The 19,427-nt window shown below is 48.4% G+C and overlaps 1 protein-coding gene across 4 annotated transcripts in view; it reads right to left on the bottom strand.

Annotated features, from left to right (window-relative positions):
• Positions 1-10,760, bottom strand: part of Rgs10 (regulator of G-protein signaling 10) — a 45,869-nt gene extending 35,109 nt beyond the window's left edge. The window contains 1 exon segment of one of the 4 annotated variants that reach the window (NM_019337.1): positions 6,134-6,197. In NM_019337.1, the coding sequence (NP_062210.1) occupies positions 6,134-6,182 (49 nt within the window). In that variant the 5' untranslated portion in view covers positions 6,183-6,197. 4 annotated transcript variants of the gene reach the window in all.
• Positions 10,761-19,427: the final 8,667 nt, after the last annotated feature.

Genomic DNA, 19,427 nt, shown 5'->3' on the forward strand with positions numbered 1-19,427 from the left:
TACTCTGAAGCGGCACATAAGATGAGAACGGGGAAACGGCCATCGAGGGTGCCACAGCTCTGAGGTACACTGTGACACTTTTATCCAGAGCTCAGGACTCAACAAGGCAAGTGTGCCCAGCAGCCACTCAGAAGCCACCATCATGTCTGTCTCACTACAACGCCCTCCTCCCTAGGTCCTGTTCTGCCCACCCCCAAGCTGAGAATGTGTTCTGAGGGGTCAGCAGTGGGGGAGGGGTAAAGGGGCAGTGGGGGGGGTAAAGGGGAAGCGGGTGGGGGGGCCCTTACGTTCCATGCTCCAGTCCACCTAGAAGCTCCAGCAGACCAAAGTGCTGCTGCCTTCTCAGAGCCGATGTGTAGACCAACAGGGCTCAGGGTTCCCTGACACTCTTGGGTCCAAACAGAAAACTATACTAACATCCTCTTTTGGGTGGACTAAACAACAGATGGCCACAGTTTCCAGCATTGACTAGAGGGAAGGAAATACGGGTGCCAGACTGCTGTTTGCACCCTCCCAAGAATCCCCACTTTCTAGGCAGCCAGAGGCCCAGAAAAACAATAATGGCCCCCAAGACCCTGAAAGATGACAATGGCCCAAGTCCCTGTCACTACCTTTCCTTGTCTCCGAGATGGGGGCTTGACACTTACGGATAAAGTAACTTTTCTCCATGCTCCTTCTTGTCTCTACCTCACTTCAAGATCAGACTTCTGGGATGGGGTGTGGCTCAGTGGTAGAGCACTTACCCAGCACACATAGGCCCTGGGCTAATCCCAAAGCCTGTAAACAGAGTTTGTCAGAATCAGTCATGCTTCCCTTGTGTGTGAGGAGGAGGCAGTTTTAAGGCAATGTCTTCCTAAGTAGCTCTGACTGGTCTCAAACTCCCAACAAACCCCAGCCCCAACCCCCCAAGTTCACTATCATTCATTTAGCCCATACATTTCTTTCCCTGCTTGCTTGTTTCTGTTGGGGGAAAGGGGTTGTTCTTATTGGTGTGTGTGTGTGTGTGTGTGTGTGTTTTGGTGTGGTTTTACTTTGTTTTGGATATGAGTGTTGGTGTGTAGGGGTGTGTGTGTGTGTATGTAGGTGTGTGTATGTGTGTGGTGTGTGTGTATGTGTGGTGTGTGTGTGTGTGTGGTGTGGTGTGGTGTGTGTGTGGTGTGTGGTGTGTGTGTGTATGTGTGTGTGTGTGTGCGTGTGTGCGTGTTTGTGTTGTGAAGGGGCATATGTACTCTGATTGGCCTTGACTCGCTATGAGGCCAAGGATGATCCTGAATTTCTGATCCTCCTACCTCTCGGGTGGTAAAATCCACCACAGCCAGTTCTATGCTGGGGGACTGAATTCTGAGAGTTGTGCCTGCTAAATAAGTACTCTCGTAATTGAGCTACACCCCCAGCCCCAGCTCACAGATTTCTTTGTGTGTCTGTCCCTGTGTGTGCTGGTGGACATATATGCTGGTGCATGTGTGCAAGTGCTTATGAAGACCTGGGTATCTCTTCTCGGGCACTGTCTACCTTGTCTTTTGATAGAGTCTCTCACCAGCCTAGGAGTGTTAAATAGGCTTGACTCACTGGCCAGTGAGTTCCAGGGATCCATGAACCTCCCCAGTGCTGGGATTGAAGTAGGTACCACCCTCAGGGTTCTGGAGACCCAGCCCAGGTCCTGATGTTGAATAAACAGCCCTTCGCCAATGGTGCTCTCTCTACGCTCCATCGTGTGCACTCCTTAAGGACAACGGCAATGCGTTCCTCAAGGGTCAACCTCACATCTGGTACTCTGGATCAATGCTTTCTGAGGAATGAGCTAAGCCAAGCACCTGATTGAGAGGTGCTGAAAGGAAAACAGGGAGCTACTAAAACAGGTGACAATCACCGAGAATGTACGGCAAGCCAAGAAGGAAATAAAGCACAAAGAGAAGAAAGGAAGCGAGCAACTCAATGAAGGAGGCCAGATCCTGTCACCTCAGGATGGCCGGCTGAGGGAGCTGCGAAGGAAAGGGAACTATAATATTCAAGAAATGAAAGCTTTTAGTCACAGGCTTACGACGAATTGGGGGTGGGGGTAAAGAGCAGGAACTCCCAGACAGGAGGGGAAGGACCAGGGATAAGCTGTCACCTCCATACTTATTCCTTAACTATTTAACAAGGTGGCTGAGTAGATGTGCGCTCAGGTAGCTCTAGGGGAGGGTCCAAGACAGGTGAATCTTGTCTGGTTCTTTGGAGATGAGTAGCCCTAAAGTAGTCCCCATTCCTGGGGACCCAACTTCTGAGACAAACCACTGTGGGGCACAAAGGACCAGTCAGGCTTGGAAGAAGGATACCCTTAAGGAAACAGGAAAACCCATACCTCTGCAGGCAGAGCAGGGGCAGGAAACTGGGTTGAAAAGGAGGGGGTGTTCAGGTGGAGACAGCACAGTAAGGCAACCCTGAGCACTGGGCATGGCCCTCAAGAAATGGGAATCAGGTCCAAAGAGAAATTTGTCCCTGAAAGTCTGCAGGAACTGCTTCACGTAGTGGACGCCTCCTGACAGCTCTTATCAAGGGGTTGTAGTATAGCCTGCCGGAGGCCCCTCTTCTCTCACTGCCACCCGATGGCTGGGTTGCTGCAGTGGACAGCTATCTGGGGGAAGCAGACATGACCACGATAAATTTAGTACCATCTAAACAAGTCCTCAGAAGGGGAGTCAGCTCAGGGAGGGAAGTGCCTGGTTTCCCATGAAAGCTATAGGAAATGGCCAGCCCAGACCCTGTGGGCATCTAAGAAAATGAAAGACAGGGGTTGGGGATTTAGCTCAGTGGTAGAGCACTTGCCTAGCATGCGCAAGGCCCTGAGTTCGGTCCCCAGCTCCGAAACAAAAAAAGAAAATAAAAGACAAAATACAGAAGAATGACAGCAACTGAAGCCACATCGTGCCTTCTGCTCACCCATGTCGTCTACAGGCTGCTTGTGGTGGGACCCAAGCAGACAGAGCTGATGTCATCTGAAGAAAAAAGGCCATCTCATCCTGGCCTTTGCTCACGTGGAGGCCAGCCTTGCTCTCTTCCAACCCTCAGAGCCAGCCCATGAGTTTCTACAGAGGAAAGTTTCCCCAACTGCCAAGACGCTCCACTGTGAAACTGTTAGGAACAAATTCATTAAATTTCTGTACAGACTAAAAACATAAGCCCAGCACTGACTCTGAAACCATTGCCAAGGTTCAATAGGATAACATAAAAAGGACTCCTCTGACAGGCTCCCCAGAGGTCTGGATTAGGGTGTGGCTTTTACTTTGGTTCTGAGGTAGGATCTTGCCAGTTATTAGCAGTACGGGTTGTGGGTAGAGGCCAGGGTCCTCTGAGGGTTCCTCACACTTCAGCATAAAAATACCGGGGTGCTTGCTAAAAATGAAGCCATGACTCTTCCTGCTTCCCTTGGTTCCCCAAGATTGAACTGGGGTCTGAGTTTTATCAAGCCCCGTGTCTCCTACCTAATAAGCAGATACAGAGTCTCCAACAAAGGCTTCTAACTACGAGCCTTAGAAACAGGGGGAGCTCCCAGCTCTCAGTGGACAGAGTGATGAGAGTTAACTCTTTCAGCCTCACATAAAATGCTCTGGGGGAGACAGGCTTGCAGTCAACCCCAAGCCCCTGCAGGCTCTTACAGGGGTGATTCCAGCTTTGATGGGGCTTTAGTTGGATATTCTGGAAAACCTCTTTAAAAGTCAAGTTCAGGTGTGGGTATCACCCTGGGGTAGGCCACTTGCCTGTATGGGCAAGGCCTTGGACACACTCCTAGCACCACAAGAAAAAGAAAATAATCAAAACTGCCCTCCCCCAAATCCATAACCGTCTTGCGGATGGCTTGCCAGCTGCACAGTATCTCTGTGAGGAGCCCTCACCCTCCCTCCTTTCTCCTTTTCTTGATGTTGGCTGGTGATGATAGTGACCAAACTGGCAGGGGCTCATGTCCTTTGACAGAGAAGCAGACTTTATACCTGCAGATTTCAAGGGAAATGGGCTCTTGTCATATAGACATCCAACACCAGCTGTTGCCATTTAACTCCTGGCTTTTCTATCACTGGTGTGGGCAAACTTCATCAGAGTTAGTCTGTTGCCTCAGAACAGATACATGGTACCAATGATTGTGAAACTGCCTTTCAATTTGGGATTGTGATCTGGCCACATGAAAAAGCACCCTGAATCCAGGTATGTGTCATGATTCCGTGGCTCTGCTTGTATTAAATTCAGGCCAAAGACAATGCTAAGCAGCAAGCAACTGATGCAGGGCTCGGCATGGCTCCTCTACATAACAAGGAGAGGGAAGAAAAGAGAACTAGTAAGCCCACACCTTTTACCATGTATCCAGCATTGCACTCGGGGCTTCTCATGTTTAGCTGCTTATGCTACCATTAGTAATGTGAGCATATATTTATCAGAATTAAAATCTTCAGTTAAAGGCCAGTAACATCGTTCACTGGGTAAGGATGCTTACATCCAAGTGTGATGGCTTTTTTGAGTTTGATTACTGGGACCTATAGGTAGAAGAAACTTGATTTCTATAAGTCATCCTCTAACCTCCACATGCAAGCTGTAGCACACACACACACACACACACACACACACACACACACAAACACACACACAAACACACACACACACAGGCACACATGCACACGCACAGGCACACAAACACACACACACAGGCACAGGCACACAAACACACACACACAAATGTAAATATAATCTAAAATACAAATTATGTAGTTAAGTCCACAGCTTTCTGAAGTCCAGTGTTCATCAAGCCTTGTATGACATATGTTGATATGTCCCAGCACAGTTCATTTCAGTCCACCTATGACTTAGCAACCAGTTCCCAGATGCCCTGAACATTTAGCCATTGGTTCTCGCAAGCTACACCGAGCCAGCACCAGCACAGCTCTGCGGCACAGAAAGGTCCAAGGACATTCATTATTCAGCGTGTCGGAGTGGCAGAGTCAAGGTTGGAGTTCAACTCCAGTGCCTGGAATCTGACCACCACTCCGTGTCAGCCATCAGCATCAAAGGGAATGTGGCCACTCGGGTAACGCTAATGGATCATTTCAACGCATATTAAGACAACAGTGCTAACTCTTCACGGTAACTCTATGGAATCTGACTTTAGTGGGGTTGTCTTAAATATTTAATGAAATGATTTGCATGAGGTTGATGGGTGGAGGGGAGGCGCCAATTAAGCACTTAAAGCTACACTTTGCACATCCCTACTCACAAACAAGTTGCACAGCTGGCGAATGGTGGCAGTGGGATTGGGTCTATGTCTGATTGCAGTCGTTTAACCACGTTTGATATTTATGTGAAAAGAGGAAACCGGCTAACACGTAGTGAATCTCCGGCCGACAGGAAAGCAAGCCTTTGAACCCCAAACCCAGAGTCAAGCAAACAAACCTACATTTAAAAGATCCATCAGCTAAGAGTAGAGCAGGTTACCCAATACCCTGGCTTTAGAGCCCCACCCCTCCGACGCGGCGGCTCTAAGGGTTAAGACAAGAGAAAGCACAGAAGGTGTCAACACAACTCCTGGCCACAAACGTAAGCCATCAAAGAGTGTTAGGTGTTCTTAAGAACAAAAAGGATGACAGGATTCAAATCACCATTTCTGCACCGCGGGTTCTTTGTCTTGCCAAGTTGCCCCAAACTGTGGGTCGGGCAGGTTCAGGGGGGAAAAACAAAGTGACTCCCCCGCCGTGTCACACAAGTTCCTCCCCCCGCCCTGGTGTGCAGCCACCTTGGGACTCCACTTTTTTGGCGCCTCGGGGCCCGGCCACTCCGGGGATGCAGAGGTCCGGAGGAGCATCCTTCCTATTCCGCCGGAGGAGGAGGCTGCACGCAGGAGGGGAGCCTGGCTTCCCACACTGCCACCGAGTGTGGAGCTGTTAATGTGTCTCCCGTGGCTCCCAGACCTTCTCCAGAAAGAAAGCTGTTGAGACTCCCGCTTCAAGCCCAACTTCCTCCCCGGGCGGCTCCCCAGCTCTGCGCTCCCGCCGCGGCTGGGACAGAGCGAGCGGGGAGGAGCGCGGCTGCTGTCCGGGCGGCACGGCAAGCCGCGCCAAGGGACCCCGCGACCGGTCCTTCCCGCGCCCCAGCGCGGGCAGTCGCTTACCAGACGGCGGCCGCTTCCTGCTCAGTCGGCTCACGGCGCGGGTGAACATCGCCGCGGGCGTCCAGAGGACAGAGCAGCCGGGCCGCGCGGCGGCTGAGCCCAAAGAGGGCAAGGAGGAGGAGGAGTCCGCGCGACGCCGCCCCTCCAGGCCCCGCCCGCCGCCTCCTCCCCGCCGCGCTCCCCTCTCCCTGCCCACCCGCGCCCGTGGGCACTGGGTCCAGCCCCCAGTTACCGGCGCAGGGCAGGGAGCGTTGGCCCCGGGTGACCCTCAGCTCCCCCGCACATCCCGGTCCCTCCCCTCCCAGCCGGGAGACGTACAGTGTTCAGTGTCCCTGCCAGGCCCAAGTCACCTCCCTGATCGCCCCCAGGTCTACCCGATTCCGTGGGCGCGCGGCCTGCTCACGCCGCGAATACCCGGGAGGCGTCACCAGAGTCCCAAGCCAAGCCGCCGCGAGTGGGCGCCCACTCTGGCCCACGCCACGCCTGTGCCGGGGCTTCCAGGCTCCGGGACAGACCTGGGAGAACGCTGCCGGAGCCTCTGCGGTTCCAGAGTGGATCGGAGCGCGCCGGCACATATTTTAACTTGGACGACACTCGGGTGCAGTCTCAGGAGGACCTTTGCGCTCAACTACCGGAATCCTATGGATTCCAGCGCCGGCTCAACGCTCCTCTCCTGGTGCCTGTCACCTGCTCAGCGCCGCGCTCCACGCTCATCTAGTTTCCCATTTCTTTTTACCAAACAGCCCAAGAGGGGGGTGTCGTTAGCCCCATTTTCTTGAGCATTTGGTTTGCAAGGAATTGTCTTTCTGGCGAGTTTTATTTTTCTCCTTGTGGGTCTGGCTTTGTCTCGAAATTGGTCTTTATTTTTAGCTGTGCTAATTGCTATTTTTCTAAACCATTCCCCAGTCGCCCCCCCAACCCCCCGCGCGCGTTCTTTCGCAGGATTTTCACTAGTTGGCACTTTCCTTTATATCTTCTATTCTGAGCTTCCCATTTTTGCTCTATTTTCCTCCCTTTTTGTCCACCCTGCAGTCCCAACGCCACCTCAGCTCTGGCCCTCTGTGGTTATTCTCCATATCTCTCCCTACTCTTCCCCACTCCATCATTTCCAAACAAGGCCATTTGTGCTTTCCAAAGAGGATATTCCGTCCCCTGAAGTCTGCAGAGGTCTTCAGCAGCGGCTTGCAGGTGAGCACCATCAGAGAGCCTGGCTTCCAAGCGGGGCTTTCTGAATGTTTCCAGCTGCTATTGGCCCACTCCCGGGACAAGCTTCCTGGCCATTGAAATAGCTCTTGGGTCATAGGCTCTGGAAAAACTGAGCCTAAACCGGCAGGAGTGTAATGGTGCACTCCTTTAATCCCAGCAACCCTAGCACTCCGGAGGCAGAAGCAGGAAGATTCTTTGAGTTAGAGGACATCCTGATATACATAGCAATGTCTAGGGCAGCCAGGATTACAGAGAGAATCAGAAGGAAGGAGTCGGAAAGAAGGGATGGAGAAAGGGAGGGAGGGGTGGAGGGAGGGAAGGAGGGAAGGAAATGAAGGGAGGAAGGAGAGAGAGAAGGGAGGGTCGAACCATCCCAATGAGATCACTGTATTCTGAGAACAGTAACAGAATTTTCTCTGCCCACCTCCGTTGAAAGCATCCCCCCAAGGCTGATCACAAATACACTGAAGCTAACACAGGAAAGGAGGAGACTAGCACAATGGGGTAGAAGTTAGACACAGGCAGCCAAAGCCAGCACTAGCAGTCAGGTCCTCCCCACATGCCCTCAGCAAGACTGGTGTAGCCTATGATATACTCTGAGGCCACATTGAGCTAAGAGCTCTAAGCCTCTTAGACAATGGAAAACAATGGGGAAGGTTAACAGCTTTAGATCCCTTTTTCTGCCCTGTGAGCTTGTCAAAAGGCCAGGGTTAAGAGCAAGGAAACAGTTTAATTTTCCTTTTTGTTTGACTCATGAAATTGGTGCCCGGGGCTGGAGAGATGGTTCAGTGATTAAGAGCACTTGTTCTCACAGAGGACCAGGGTTCAAGTCCTAGCACCCACATGTCATCTCACAGCCATCTATAACTCCAGTACCAGGGGATCTGACATCCTCCTCTGACTTCTACAAGCACCAGATACACATACAGTACACATACATACATGCAGACAAAACACTCTTATGCATGGTGTCCAAAGATCCAAGAGCCAATATTCATGTATAGAGTGCAGAAGACCCAGAATAAAAGGCCTACGGTGAGAGACACCTTTGATCCCAGCATTTGAGGTAGAGGCAGAGGCTGGTGGAGCTCTGGTGAGTTTGAGGCCAGAGTGATCTACAGAGAGAGTTCTAGAATAGCCAGGGCTACACCGTGAGACCCTGTCTCAAAACAAAATAAAACAAGTGGGGGCAGGGAGGAAACCGCCTCAAGCTGTCAGAGAGGGTCACCTTTTCACACAGCTATGTTCTGGGCACAGTGTCTGTCCCAAGTAAAGACACAGCCTCCAAGGAATCAGTCCTCCAAGTCACTCCCTCTTCTGCTTCTTTCATTTAAACCTTCAGAAGAAATGATGGTAAATAGGTTAGGCCCCATTCCCCCCTACTGCTGGCTTCACATTTAGATCCAGGATCACCTATCACAGCAGACAAGAAGCAGTGGCCCTGGAGTTCTTCCGGGAGGTTGGGGTTTCAGAGAAATGAGTTTTGTAGATCAGCTGGCTTAGTCTACCAGGAATTTAAAAACTGATGAGGATGGGCGAGATAGCTCAGTGGCTACCAGAACCCATGTGGTGGGAAAAAAGAACTAACTCCCCTGCAAATTGTCCTTTGACTTCCACATTCACACTATGGCATGTGCACTCCGGTTTTGTTTTGTTTGTTGAAATAGGATCTCTCTGTGCAGCCATGCCTGGCTGTCTTAAGAACTCACTACATAGACCAGGCTAGCCTTGAAATTTACAGAGATCTGCCTGCCTCTGCCTTCCTAGTGCTGGGATTAAAGTCCTGCGCCACTATGTCCAGACCGATATGTATGCTCTTATACACTTAGACAGTGTGGGACTGCAAAGGGGTGTCAGGGATTAGAACACTCGTTGCACTTGCAAAGGACCTGGATTCACTTCTCAGGAGCTGTGTCGTTAGTCACAACCACAACCACCTGTAGCCCCTGTTCCAGAGGATCTAACAATCGTGTGGCAAACATACATTTGTGCAAGGAAAGCATTCATATGCACAAAGTAAGGTAAAAATATCTAAATAAAGGTAGTAAGACTTTGCTGAAGTCTGGCTGGTAATATAGCTCAGTTGCTAGGCAAGCACCAAGCTGTGGGTTTGATCTCCGGCACTAAACAGAACAGGGGTGCGTAATGAGCAGGGATGGTGCACACTTGTAACACCAGCGCTCAGGAGTAGCAGTCAGGGGAATCAGAAATTTAAGACCACCCTTGACTACATAGCGAATTTAAAGCTAGCCTATGCTACATGAAACTCAGTCTCAAAAAAAGACAGACAGAGAGAGAGAGAGAGAGAACTGGTAAGCTGTGAATATATATATGGCATACATACATAATCATATGCAATATGTAATATATGCGTTTACACGTGAGCATGTATGTAAAATCCTTTGAGGAGGGGTTGAGTACACAATGGATCAATGCTACACTCCAAGTCGAGCCACTTGGTACCAGTCTTGACCATGCCAACTGACCAGCACTCTGTCCTCACATATCACAGCCTCACGGGGACAGAACACCTACGTTCTGAAGGTGTGGTTCCAGCAGTAATAAACACAAAAAGCACCTGGCCCGGTGCCTAGCACATGTAGGCGCACAAAGAAATCACTGGAATCTAGATTACTCGCACCCCCACGGCAAGCTGCTTCCGTAAATAGTAAACCTCAGCCCTCACACAGGCGGAAAGTTTTGGGGAGTGTTGGCTTTGCTTATGTGTGGAGCTAGGGATGAAACCTGGAGCCTTGCAAGCGCTCTACCACTGAGCTAGACCTCAGGTCTGGATTTTTTTTTTAAATTAAAGAAGTTGACACAGTAGTAATGGTGCGATGCACCCAAGGTATAATTACTAATAGCAACTCTCACAGGATGTAAGGGGAGACCAAGCCCTTACAGTTAATCAGTTGCTCCAGGAGGCAGACGTGGTAAGATGCTATTTGGCATTGTGTATGGGAGTCTTGGAAGTATTTGTGTCCCTTGAGCCAGTAAATAGTTTGACAACCAGTCATTTTGCCAAAAATTAAAAAGAATAATCAGCGCAACGATTACATGTATCACTGCCCGCTTCCTGTTGCTATTTGTGGTAGATAAAGATGCTCGCCCAGAAGATGACCGAGCTGTAAGCCGTCCTATGATAGATGATCTAACAGTTGCAAGGGACCATGTGCTAGAAAGGAACGCGACTAAGTAGGTAGGGCACTTGCCTAGCAAGCAGGAAGCCCTGGGTTCCACCCGCAGAGACACAAAGCTGGGTGGTGTAGTGCGTGCTCTTAATCCTCGCACTCAAGAGGTAGAGGCCGGCGATCAGAAACTCAAGGTCCTTGTTGACCACATGCTGAGTTTGAGGTCAGCCTAGACTATGTGAAACCTCATTTAAAAAAAAACGAAAAACAAACCAACAACCACACCAAAAAAAAAGACCAAATGGAGCTCATGTGGAATTGCGCGAGCAGACTTTTAACAAAACTGTCACAGGACTCACCTGGTGGAATAGGAGAATTGGCTTCCTGCAAGGTGTCCACTAACTATGCACATACATAATAAAAAGGTAGGTAGGTGGGTAGTAGATAGATAAATCAGCTAGAGAGATAGGTAGATAGATAGACAGACAGACAGACAGACAGACAGACAGACAGACAGACAGACAGACTTTGATAAGCCTGACTGGGCATCTAGCTCAGTTGGTAAAGTCCCACATGTGTGCTGTGGCACATGCACAACCAAACACATACACAGTTAAGGAAGGGAAAAAGGGAAGGAGGAAGGAAGGGAGGAAGGGAGGGAGGAGAGAAGGAAGGGAGAAAGGAAATAAAAGTTTTATAAACCTGACAGGGCATATAGCTCAGCTGGTAGAGTCAGCCCTCAGCTTTTTGAATGGATGAGGCAATCTTTATGTTATACACTAATGTTTGAAAGATGGCTACAGCTTCTATAATTTTTTTCTGAGACAGGCTCTCACTGTGTAGGTAGCCCTGACCGGTCTGAAACTCACAGAAATCCATCTGCTTCTACCAGAGAGCCAGAAATCAGAAATTGGAACCTAGCTGAAAGCTCCATTTGGGTTTAATGACACAAATATGTAAGACTCTGTTTTTATAACATTTTACTTAATTTTAGTGAGTATTCCAACTAATGTGTTATACAGAAATTACGTAACGTAATGGCTTCCTTATGACGTCTTTGTATTTATGTGCCATTAGACTTTACTAACACCCTGTCATTGTCCCCATTGGCCGTTTTTACCTCGTTGACTTTTCTTTCTTAAAATTCTCAATTTCCCATGGAAGCATCAGGCAGACAGGGTCAGCTGTTCCCAGCTTTGCTCTCTCTTGGACATCACACCATGCCTTCCTGGCTTGCCAAAATCCAGAGAGCTTTGGAGGGCAGCATCTCGGGCTGCAGATCAGGAAGCTTAAGGCCAGACAGCGGCTGAACATGGTTTGGCTATTTTCAGCTAGCGACTGTGTTGGTAGTACCCTCCCTAGGGCTACTGAGAGCACCCTCCTCAGGCTACATCGTATCCATGGAGAGAAAGCTGAAGGTTCTGGATAGCATTTCAGCTAAAGAGGCAGATCAGGAGGGCATGTTAGCTCAAGTCTATAATCCCAGACGGACAGAGGTTAAATTAGGAAGGTTGCCAAGAGTTTGAAGCCAACCTGAACTACAATGAGTTCTAGGTTAGGCTAGGCTACCGTGAGATACCATCTCAAGAAAAAAGATCATGAAATAAAAATAAGGCCGATTAATTCTGTCGGTCTGTAGCCAGGATTGTGTTTCTCCGGTCTCAGATTCAAAACAGTCCTGAGAAGAAAAGAAGGAAATCCTGCTATTTCTGACAAACTGGGGGAACTTGGAGGACATTGTACTAGGTGAGATAGGCCAGACATAGAAAAATGAATGCCGAGAGTCCATGCAACAGAAGCAATCTACAGTAGCTGTGTCTGGACAGCCTCCAAGGAGAACGGTGATTGTCAGGGTCGGGGGCATGAGGAAGACGGAAGCTGGGAATCACAAGGTGCAAATTCCAGCTCCATGTGTGTGCCTTCTAAAGGAGTGTGCTCATGAATGTAGGTACTCAAGGATACCGAAAAAGGATGCTGAATTCCCCAAAACTAGATGTATGGGCCGTGGCGAGCCACCCAGTGTGGGTACTGCAAACTGAACTCCTGTTCGAGAGCAGTTTACAGTCTTAAGCACTGAGCTATCTCTCTAGTCCCCCATTTACATTTTTAATGAAATAAGCAAATAATAAATTAAAGTTCTCTCGCTAATGTAGTAGAGGTGTGTATCTATAATCCTAGCAATGGGGATGCTGAGGCGAGAAGATCGTAAGCTCGAGGCTAGCCTGGGCTACATAGGGAACATGTCTTTTTAAAATGTGTCTTATTCTATTTGCTCAATTTCATCATAGCATTTTTCAACAAAATACCTCAAGTGAGTGGACCCTCCTTCCCTGTCCCTGGCCCCTTTCCTCCTAGTCCCCCAGCCTTTTCTAGTCCATTACCTATCTCTGCCAAGGAGAAGATACATAGCGCCGTCTGTATCACTTGACTTTCTCACCAGTCCATGACCGGTCCCTCCCTCTTAACCCATTGCTTCTTGCACAATCATCACATCACTTTCTGTCCCACACTCACCTCTCCCTCCTCTGTCAACAGTGCACCACAGGCCTGGTCCTCAGAGCTGGCTCAGGTCCTCTTATCCTCTTTGCTATTCCACCAAGTTTCATGGCTTGGAATAACATTTTCTTTTTTAAAAAAAAAAATCAAGTTTATTTTGTGGGGAATTTTTAGGTTTACAGCAAAATTAAACAGAGCTTCGCTGTCCTCCCAGACCTCGCACGTGGGCAGCCTCCCCACCACAGGCCTCCCACACCAGAGAGGCATCCGTGGTCCCGTGGTGGGGGCCGTACTGACACGCCATTTTTACCCTGAGTTTATATCACGTGTGCTTTGCAGGTCCAGGAAGGACTTGTGTCTCCAGCCCTACACACCTCCTTAACTTCTCCTTGGGCAGTCTAGTAAGACATCCCAAATGCAGTGTTTCTAGAACAAACGCTTCCCTCCTAGCCCAGCTAAAGGCAACAGTAACTCATTAGCCAGCCACTGTTCCCGTCTTGTGTCACGTCTACCCAGGAGTCCTTTAAAATCCAGAATTTGATACTTCTTGCATTTTACCCAAGTCACCACGTCTGCCAACTGATATGCTCCTTCCTCTTCACTGGGACCCATCGTGTGGCATGCGAGGGGACTCTTCCTTCCAGGTGGCTCTTATCATGCCAAAACTCTGTCTGTGGCAGTGTTTCATGTCACCCTGAGAGGAAGTCGTAGGTCACATAGGGACCCGTGAGGTTCCTGGTGACCAGTCCACCCTCCTCAGGGCTCCCTCAAATGCCTCCACATGTACCCTGCCTGTGTCCAGTGCCTGTTGCCTTGTGTCTAGAGCACTCTTTCCTGGTATGAGGACCACCCAGTGCCATTTCCACAGGTCCTGTCCCTCTCTCAGTTCTGCATCCAGTCAAAGTTAGCAGCGCCCAATCACAAGAAGACAGTGTCCTGACCAGACAGACATTTAATACCTGCTTCTCCAATACGAAAGCCATACATGCAAGGACCTCTGACATGTAAGAAATGCCAAAGAAAGTTGGAGAGACACAGACACAGGGACACAGACAGACTCTAAAAGAAGGAGTCGGGGCTGGAGAGATGGCTTAGCAGTTAAAAAAGCACTGGCTGTTCTTCCAGAGGCCCAACACCCACATGGCAGCTCCCAGCTACCTGTAATCCAGCTCCAAGTGATCTGACATTCTCACACAGACAGACGAGCAGATGAAACACCAGTGCATGTAAGATAAAAATAATCTGTTTTTTTTTTAAGAAGAAAATGGAATGTAGAAACTAAAGTGGAAACAAAACTTCTTAGTAATGGAGTTGGGCACTGACAAAGCTCCTAAAACTCAGATGAGGGAAGCGGCCATCGGAGAGAGCGAGCCGAGGTCAGCGAGCCAATCCAAGGTAAGTGAGTGTCCACAGGTATTACCAGGGCAGTGCCAAAGAGAAGAGAAAAGACACATCTTGAGAAAATGTCCCAGGCTGAAGAAAATTTATTTCCAAATGGAAAGAGCCTAAAAGGGCCGCAATGACAGCCCTGCACAAAGGGTGCCAGTGTGAAATCTCAAAGCACAAAAGTAATTTCAGGAAAACGCACCAAGAACATTCTGGTGGTGGGGTGCAGGGCAGCGCACCCATTTGCTGGTGGGACTTGAGAATGATACAGTCCTTTGGAAGGTGGTTTGGAAGTTTCTTAAACTCGTCAACATATGGGAGGAGAAGGAACATTATCAAAATAAATCGTATGAAAAAGAAGTAGTCAAAAAAAAAAAAGAAAAGTATCTTCAGGCTCAGCAGTTAAGAGCACCGTCTGCTCTTCCAGAGGTCCTAGAGTCCAATCCCCAGCAACCACATGGTGGGTCACAACATCTGTAACGAGATCTGATGCCTTCTTCTGGCCTGCAGGTGTACATGCAGACAGAGCATTCATATTCATAAAATAAATAAATAAATAAATAAATAAATAAATAAACCTTTTTTTAAAAAGATATCTTCTTCCCCTCTGACAACCCTGATATCTACTATCTTTCTTAGCTTATTTTGAAACTAAAATACAATTACAATCTGGGCAGTGGTGGCACATGCCCTAATCCCAGCACTTGGAAGGCAGAGGCAGATAGATTTCTGTGAGTTCAAAACCAGCCTGGTCTACAGAGCATCCAGGCTACACAAGAAACCCTGTCTTGAAAAGAACAAAACTGTCTTTATTTATTTATTTCACTTCCCCCTTTGCTTTCCTCTCTCCAACCCCTTCTCTATACTCCCATCCCATCCCTCCCTATTCCTTCTCAAATTCATGGCTTCCTTTTCTTTGTTATTCTGATATATGTATATATATATGATGTATTGTGATATATATAACACATTTATATATATAGATATAGATATATTCAACAACAGAGTTCAACAACAACAACAACAACAGAGCAGTTCAACAACAACCGCAGCTGGAGGCATAGGCCTGTCAAGCCAGACAGAGACTAGAGGACGGGAGTTCTGGACCAGCCTGGGCTGTATAACAACCATCTGGTTAGACACACTGAAGGGAGGGAAACGGCTCATCTGGTGGTGTTTGCCAGCATGCCCGAGGCTCTGGCTCAGTCCCCAGGACCACATGAGGCAGGTGTGTTGGTGAATGGCTGTCATGCACTCACAGAATGGGAGTGGAAGGACCAGACGGACACACACACACACACACACACACACACACACACACACACACACACACACCACACATACACAGGACTCACACTCTAAAAGTGAAAATGTAGCAGAAATTTTAAATGGAAGTGTGTGTGAACGCTGGATACAAATGTCCACATCCGCTTCATTTGAAATAGCACTCGTTGGAAACACCAAACGCCCAGCAACTGCTGACTGGAAGGGGAAATCCTGGTATGTGGTTATAATGGAACACCACTTGTCAACTAAAACAGAATGCCCCGCCCTGCCCCACCCTGCAATTTTGGCTACCATAGGTTCTGGGAGAGAGTGAGTTGTTTTCAGTTGTGAACCCAGTGAGTAAATCGCTAGAAAGGGTCAGGGAGTAAAACCTACCGGCCTTGAGGAGAAAGCACCAAAGACCGGAAAGGAAGGTGGTATTTTTCCAAACACTACTGATAGAGCCTGGGTTTCCACACCACTATAGCATGCATCTATCATTCACTAAGAGTGAAAATTCACTTTGAAAGTTCCACTGATCTCACTTGCCTAGTCCACACCAAGACTTGGTTATGGCACCAGTGCTAGTGAATGGCAACCAGTCTTTTTAGGTAGTTGGCAGTGCAAAAAGTGTGGCTTTAAATACTGTCCTCATACAACATTTTAACTACCACATAGCCTCTAATGGTCGTCTGGGCTACATTATGCTTGGGTTTCTCAGAAACTTCTCCTTGGGAATGTGTCAGTCTGGTAAGTGTCTCCGGAAAAGTATTTTTATGGCTCTATAGCTCTCACTGGCTTTTGGAAACTGCCAAAAGCTCTTTGGTGACAGTGAATAGAGAAATCACTGTGGGGACTAGGGCACAGCTAGGGAGAAGCTGGGCCAGTGTACCAGTGCTTTCCAAGTACTGGAAATGAGTTTTTGAGACCCACAGTGGGGGAAATGTCAGGTGACAGTTTTCAGAAACAAGCACATGTTCCACTTGGGACATTGTTGTGTGATGGACTTCTCCTGGGGAAGTACACACACATCTAGAGCCTAGTGAGTACGATCAGTTTCAGGGACTTCCTGAAGTTATTTTGAGTTGTTTGCTTCCTGTTTTCCCCCTTTTGTTGAAAATAGACTTTTTTTCTCATATAATTTATTCTTATTACAGTTTCCCCTCCCTCTACTCACCCTAGTTCCTCTTCACCCTCCTCCCATCTGCATTACCTCCTTTCTTTATCTCATTAAAAAACAGACTTCTAAGAGATAATAAAATAATGATAATAAATAAATGATAAAACAAAAACAACACATTGGATTTGGACAGAACAAACACACAGAAGGAAAAGAGCCCAAGAGAAGGCACAAGAAACTTGTTTGTACGTTCAGGAGTTCCATAAAAACACCAGCCTAGCCAGGTGGCAGTAACACATGCCTTTAACCCCACATTTGAGAGGCAAAGGCAACCAAATTTCCATGAGTTTGAGGTCAGCCTCGTCTACAGAGCTAGTTCCAGGGCAGCCAGGGCTACACAGAGAAACCCTACATCGACCAACCAAACAAACAAAAACAAAACAAAACACTAGACCAGAAGTATACCCAGGAAGGACCTGTGCAGACCAGCGCAGGTCTAACTCAGTCTCCGAGAGTTCACCCGTGCCTTGATCAGGCTGAATTAGAGGCCTTGTTTTCTTGGTGTCCTCCATCATCCCTTCTGGCTTTCTGCCTCTTCTTCTGCATAGTACCCTGAACCCTAAAGCAAGGGATTTGATAGAGACTTCCAGTTTAGGATTAAGTATTCCAGGGTTCCTTATTCCCTGCACAATGTCTGGCGGTGGAATTCTGTGTTTGTTCCCACCTGCTGCAGGAGGAATCTTCTCTGATGATGGCTGAGCAAGGCACTGCTCTGAGTATGACAGAGTGTCACGGGGAGCCATTTCCGTCCCACTTTCCTTTTGTTGGTTTAGAACAGTCGTATTAATTCTGCCCCAGGTCCCTGGTCTATCTAGTTTCAGGTTGTTGGTCACCCCAGCAGTGTCAGGTGTGGGTTTCATCTCATGGAGGGGGCCTTACGTCAAATCAGACACGGGTCGGTTACCCCGCAGGCTCTGTGGCACCATTGCACTAGTGTATCTAGCAGGCAGGACACCGGTGTAGATCAGAGGGTTGGTGGCTGGGCTGGAGTCTAGTTCTCCTTTGGTAGCATGCACATGTGGTGAGGGCTCTATGAAGGCGCCAGTGCGACTTCTTCATGCTCAGTGAGTTGTCTGAGTGCTGTCTCCAGCAGTAGGACCTTGTTATCCCTCCGTGGAGAGCCACCTACAATCTTGGCAACAGCCTGGGTTGCTTGGGGGTTTCCATGAGACCCCTTGGCCAACAACTCCATTAGATGTAAGCCAGTCCTGGTACTGAAAGCTTCTTTGGTGGCACAGGATGTCCAGTTGGGGCTCTGCCTCCTTCATTCTTTGGCGACTTCATCTAGATCGCCTTCCTATACGTATATACTTTAGGAAGCTTCTACTGTATTGTTCCCACACCCCTCAAATGGCCCTTAATTTTAATTGTGTCTCCCCTGTATTCTCTCCCTCATCCCCTTCTCTCTTTCCCTTCTGTCTTGGTCCTTCCATTTCAGCGCCACCCCCCACCCCAATTTATCCACAACTATCTGTTCTATTTCCCTTCCTAACAAGATCTATATGCCCCATCCCCAGTCCCTTACTCTATACATAACCTCAGGGATCCTATGGGTTGTGGCTTGGTTATCATTAACCTATCAGCTAATGTCCACATATGAGTACATGCATGCCGTAATCTGTCTGTCTGGCTCTGAGATGCCTCATCTAGGATGGTTTCTTTCCTAGTTCCATTCATTTACCTCGGAATTTCATTTTTTAACGGCTGAGTAATACTCCACTGTGTAAATATACTGCATTTTCTTTATACAGACTTCTGTTGAGGGATAGGTGGGTTGTTTCCAATTTTTGGCGATTAGGAATAGAACAGCAGTGAAGAAGGCTGAGTTTATGTCTCTGTAGCGATGAAGTGTCCTTTGGGTAGAGGCCTGAGTGGTACAGCTGCATCTTGAGGTAGATTGATTCGCATCTTCCTAAGGAACTGCCACAGTGATCTCCACAGTGGCGGTACAAGTTCTTGGTCCTCCCAGCAATGGAGGAGAGCTCCCCTTACATGCACCAGCACGAGCTTACACCTGTGGCATCTGAGGCACGCACCCCATGTCCACCATGTCCCGCAGGCATTTAAATCCCAACGCGACTACTGAGATTATTTCTGCAGATATATTTTATGATATCAGGCTTTAAATGGCAGCAGATTAAAACTACCTCATAGCAGTTTGAGGCCAAAGGCAACCCATTGATAAGTCAATAGTTACCTGGATTCTTTTTTTCCTTTTTTTCCCCCACCTTGGCAATTTCATACATATGTAAATGGGTTTGGGCCATTTCACCACCTGTTGCCCCCTCCATCCCTCATCCCTCTCCTTCCCTCCCTCACTGAAACCCTTTCTCCCTAACAAATGCCTCCTTCCCCAGCACACGCTTTCATGTGTAGAGAGAACATCTTGTGTCTGTGTGGATGTGGCACCGTCAATAATAAGTCTGATGGCCTTTAGCTTACAGAGGAAATAGGTGGGATTTCCAGGAGGCAGAAAAGATTCTGGGATACTGCCAGGTGGGAGATTCGCTGGGGAAGACGTGACAAGAGAGATGCATGGTCTCTTGAGCTCAGGTAACCGCCACGTGGCAGAATGTAGATAAGAGTGAATGGGTTACTTTAAGTTATGATCTAGTCAGAGAAGAGTCTA

This window comes from Rattus norvegicus, chromosome 1 (assembly GCF_036323735.1).
Source record: "Rattus norvegicus strain BN/NHsdMcwi chromosome 1, GRCr8, whole genome shotgun sequence".
In the NCBI taxonomy this organism is placed as follows: Eukaryota; Metazoa; Chordata; class Mammalia; order Rodentia; family Muridae; genus Rattus; species Rattus norvegicus.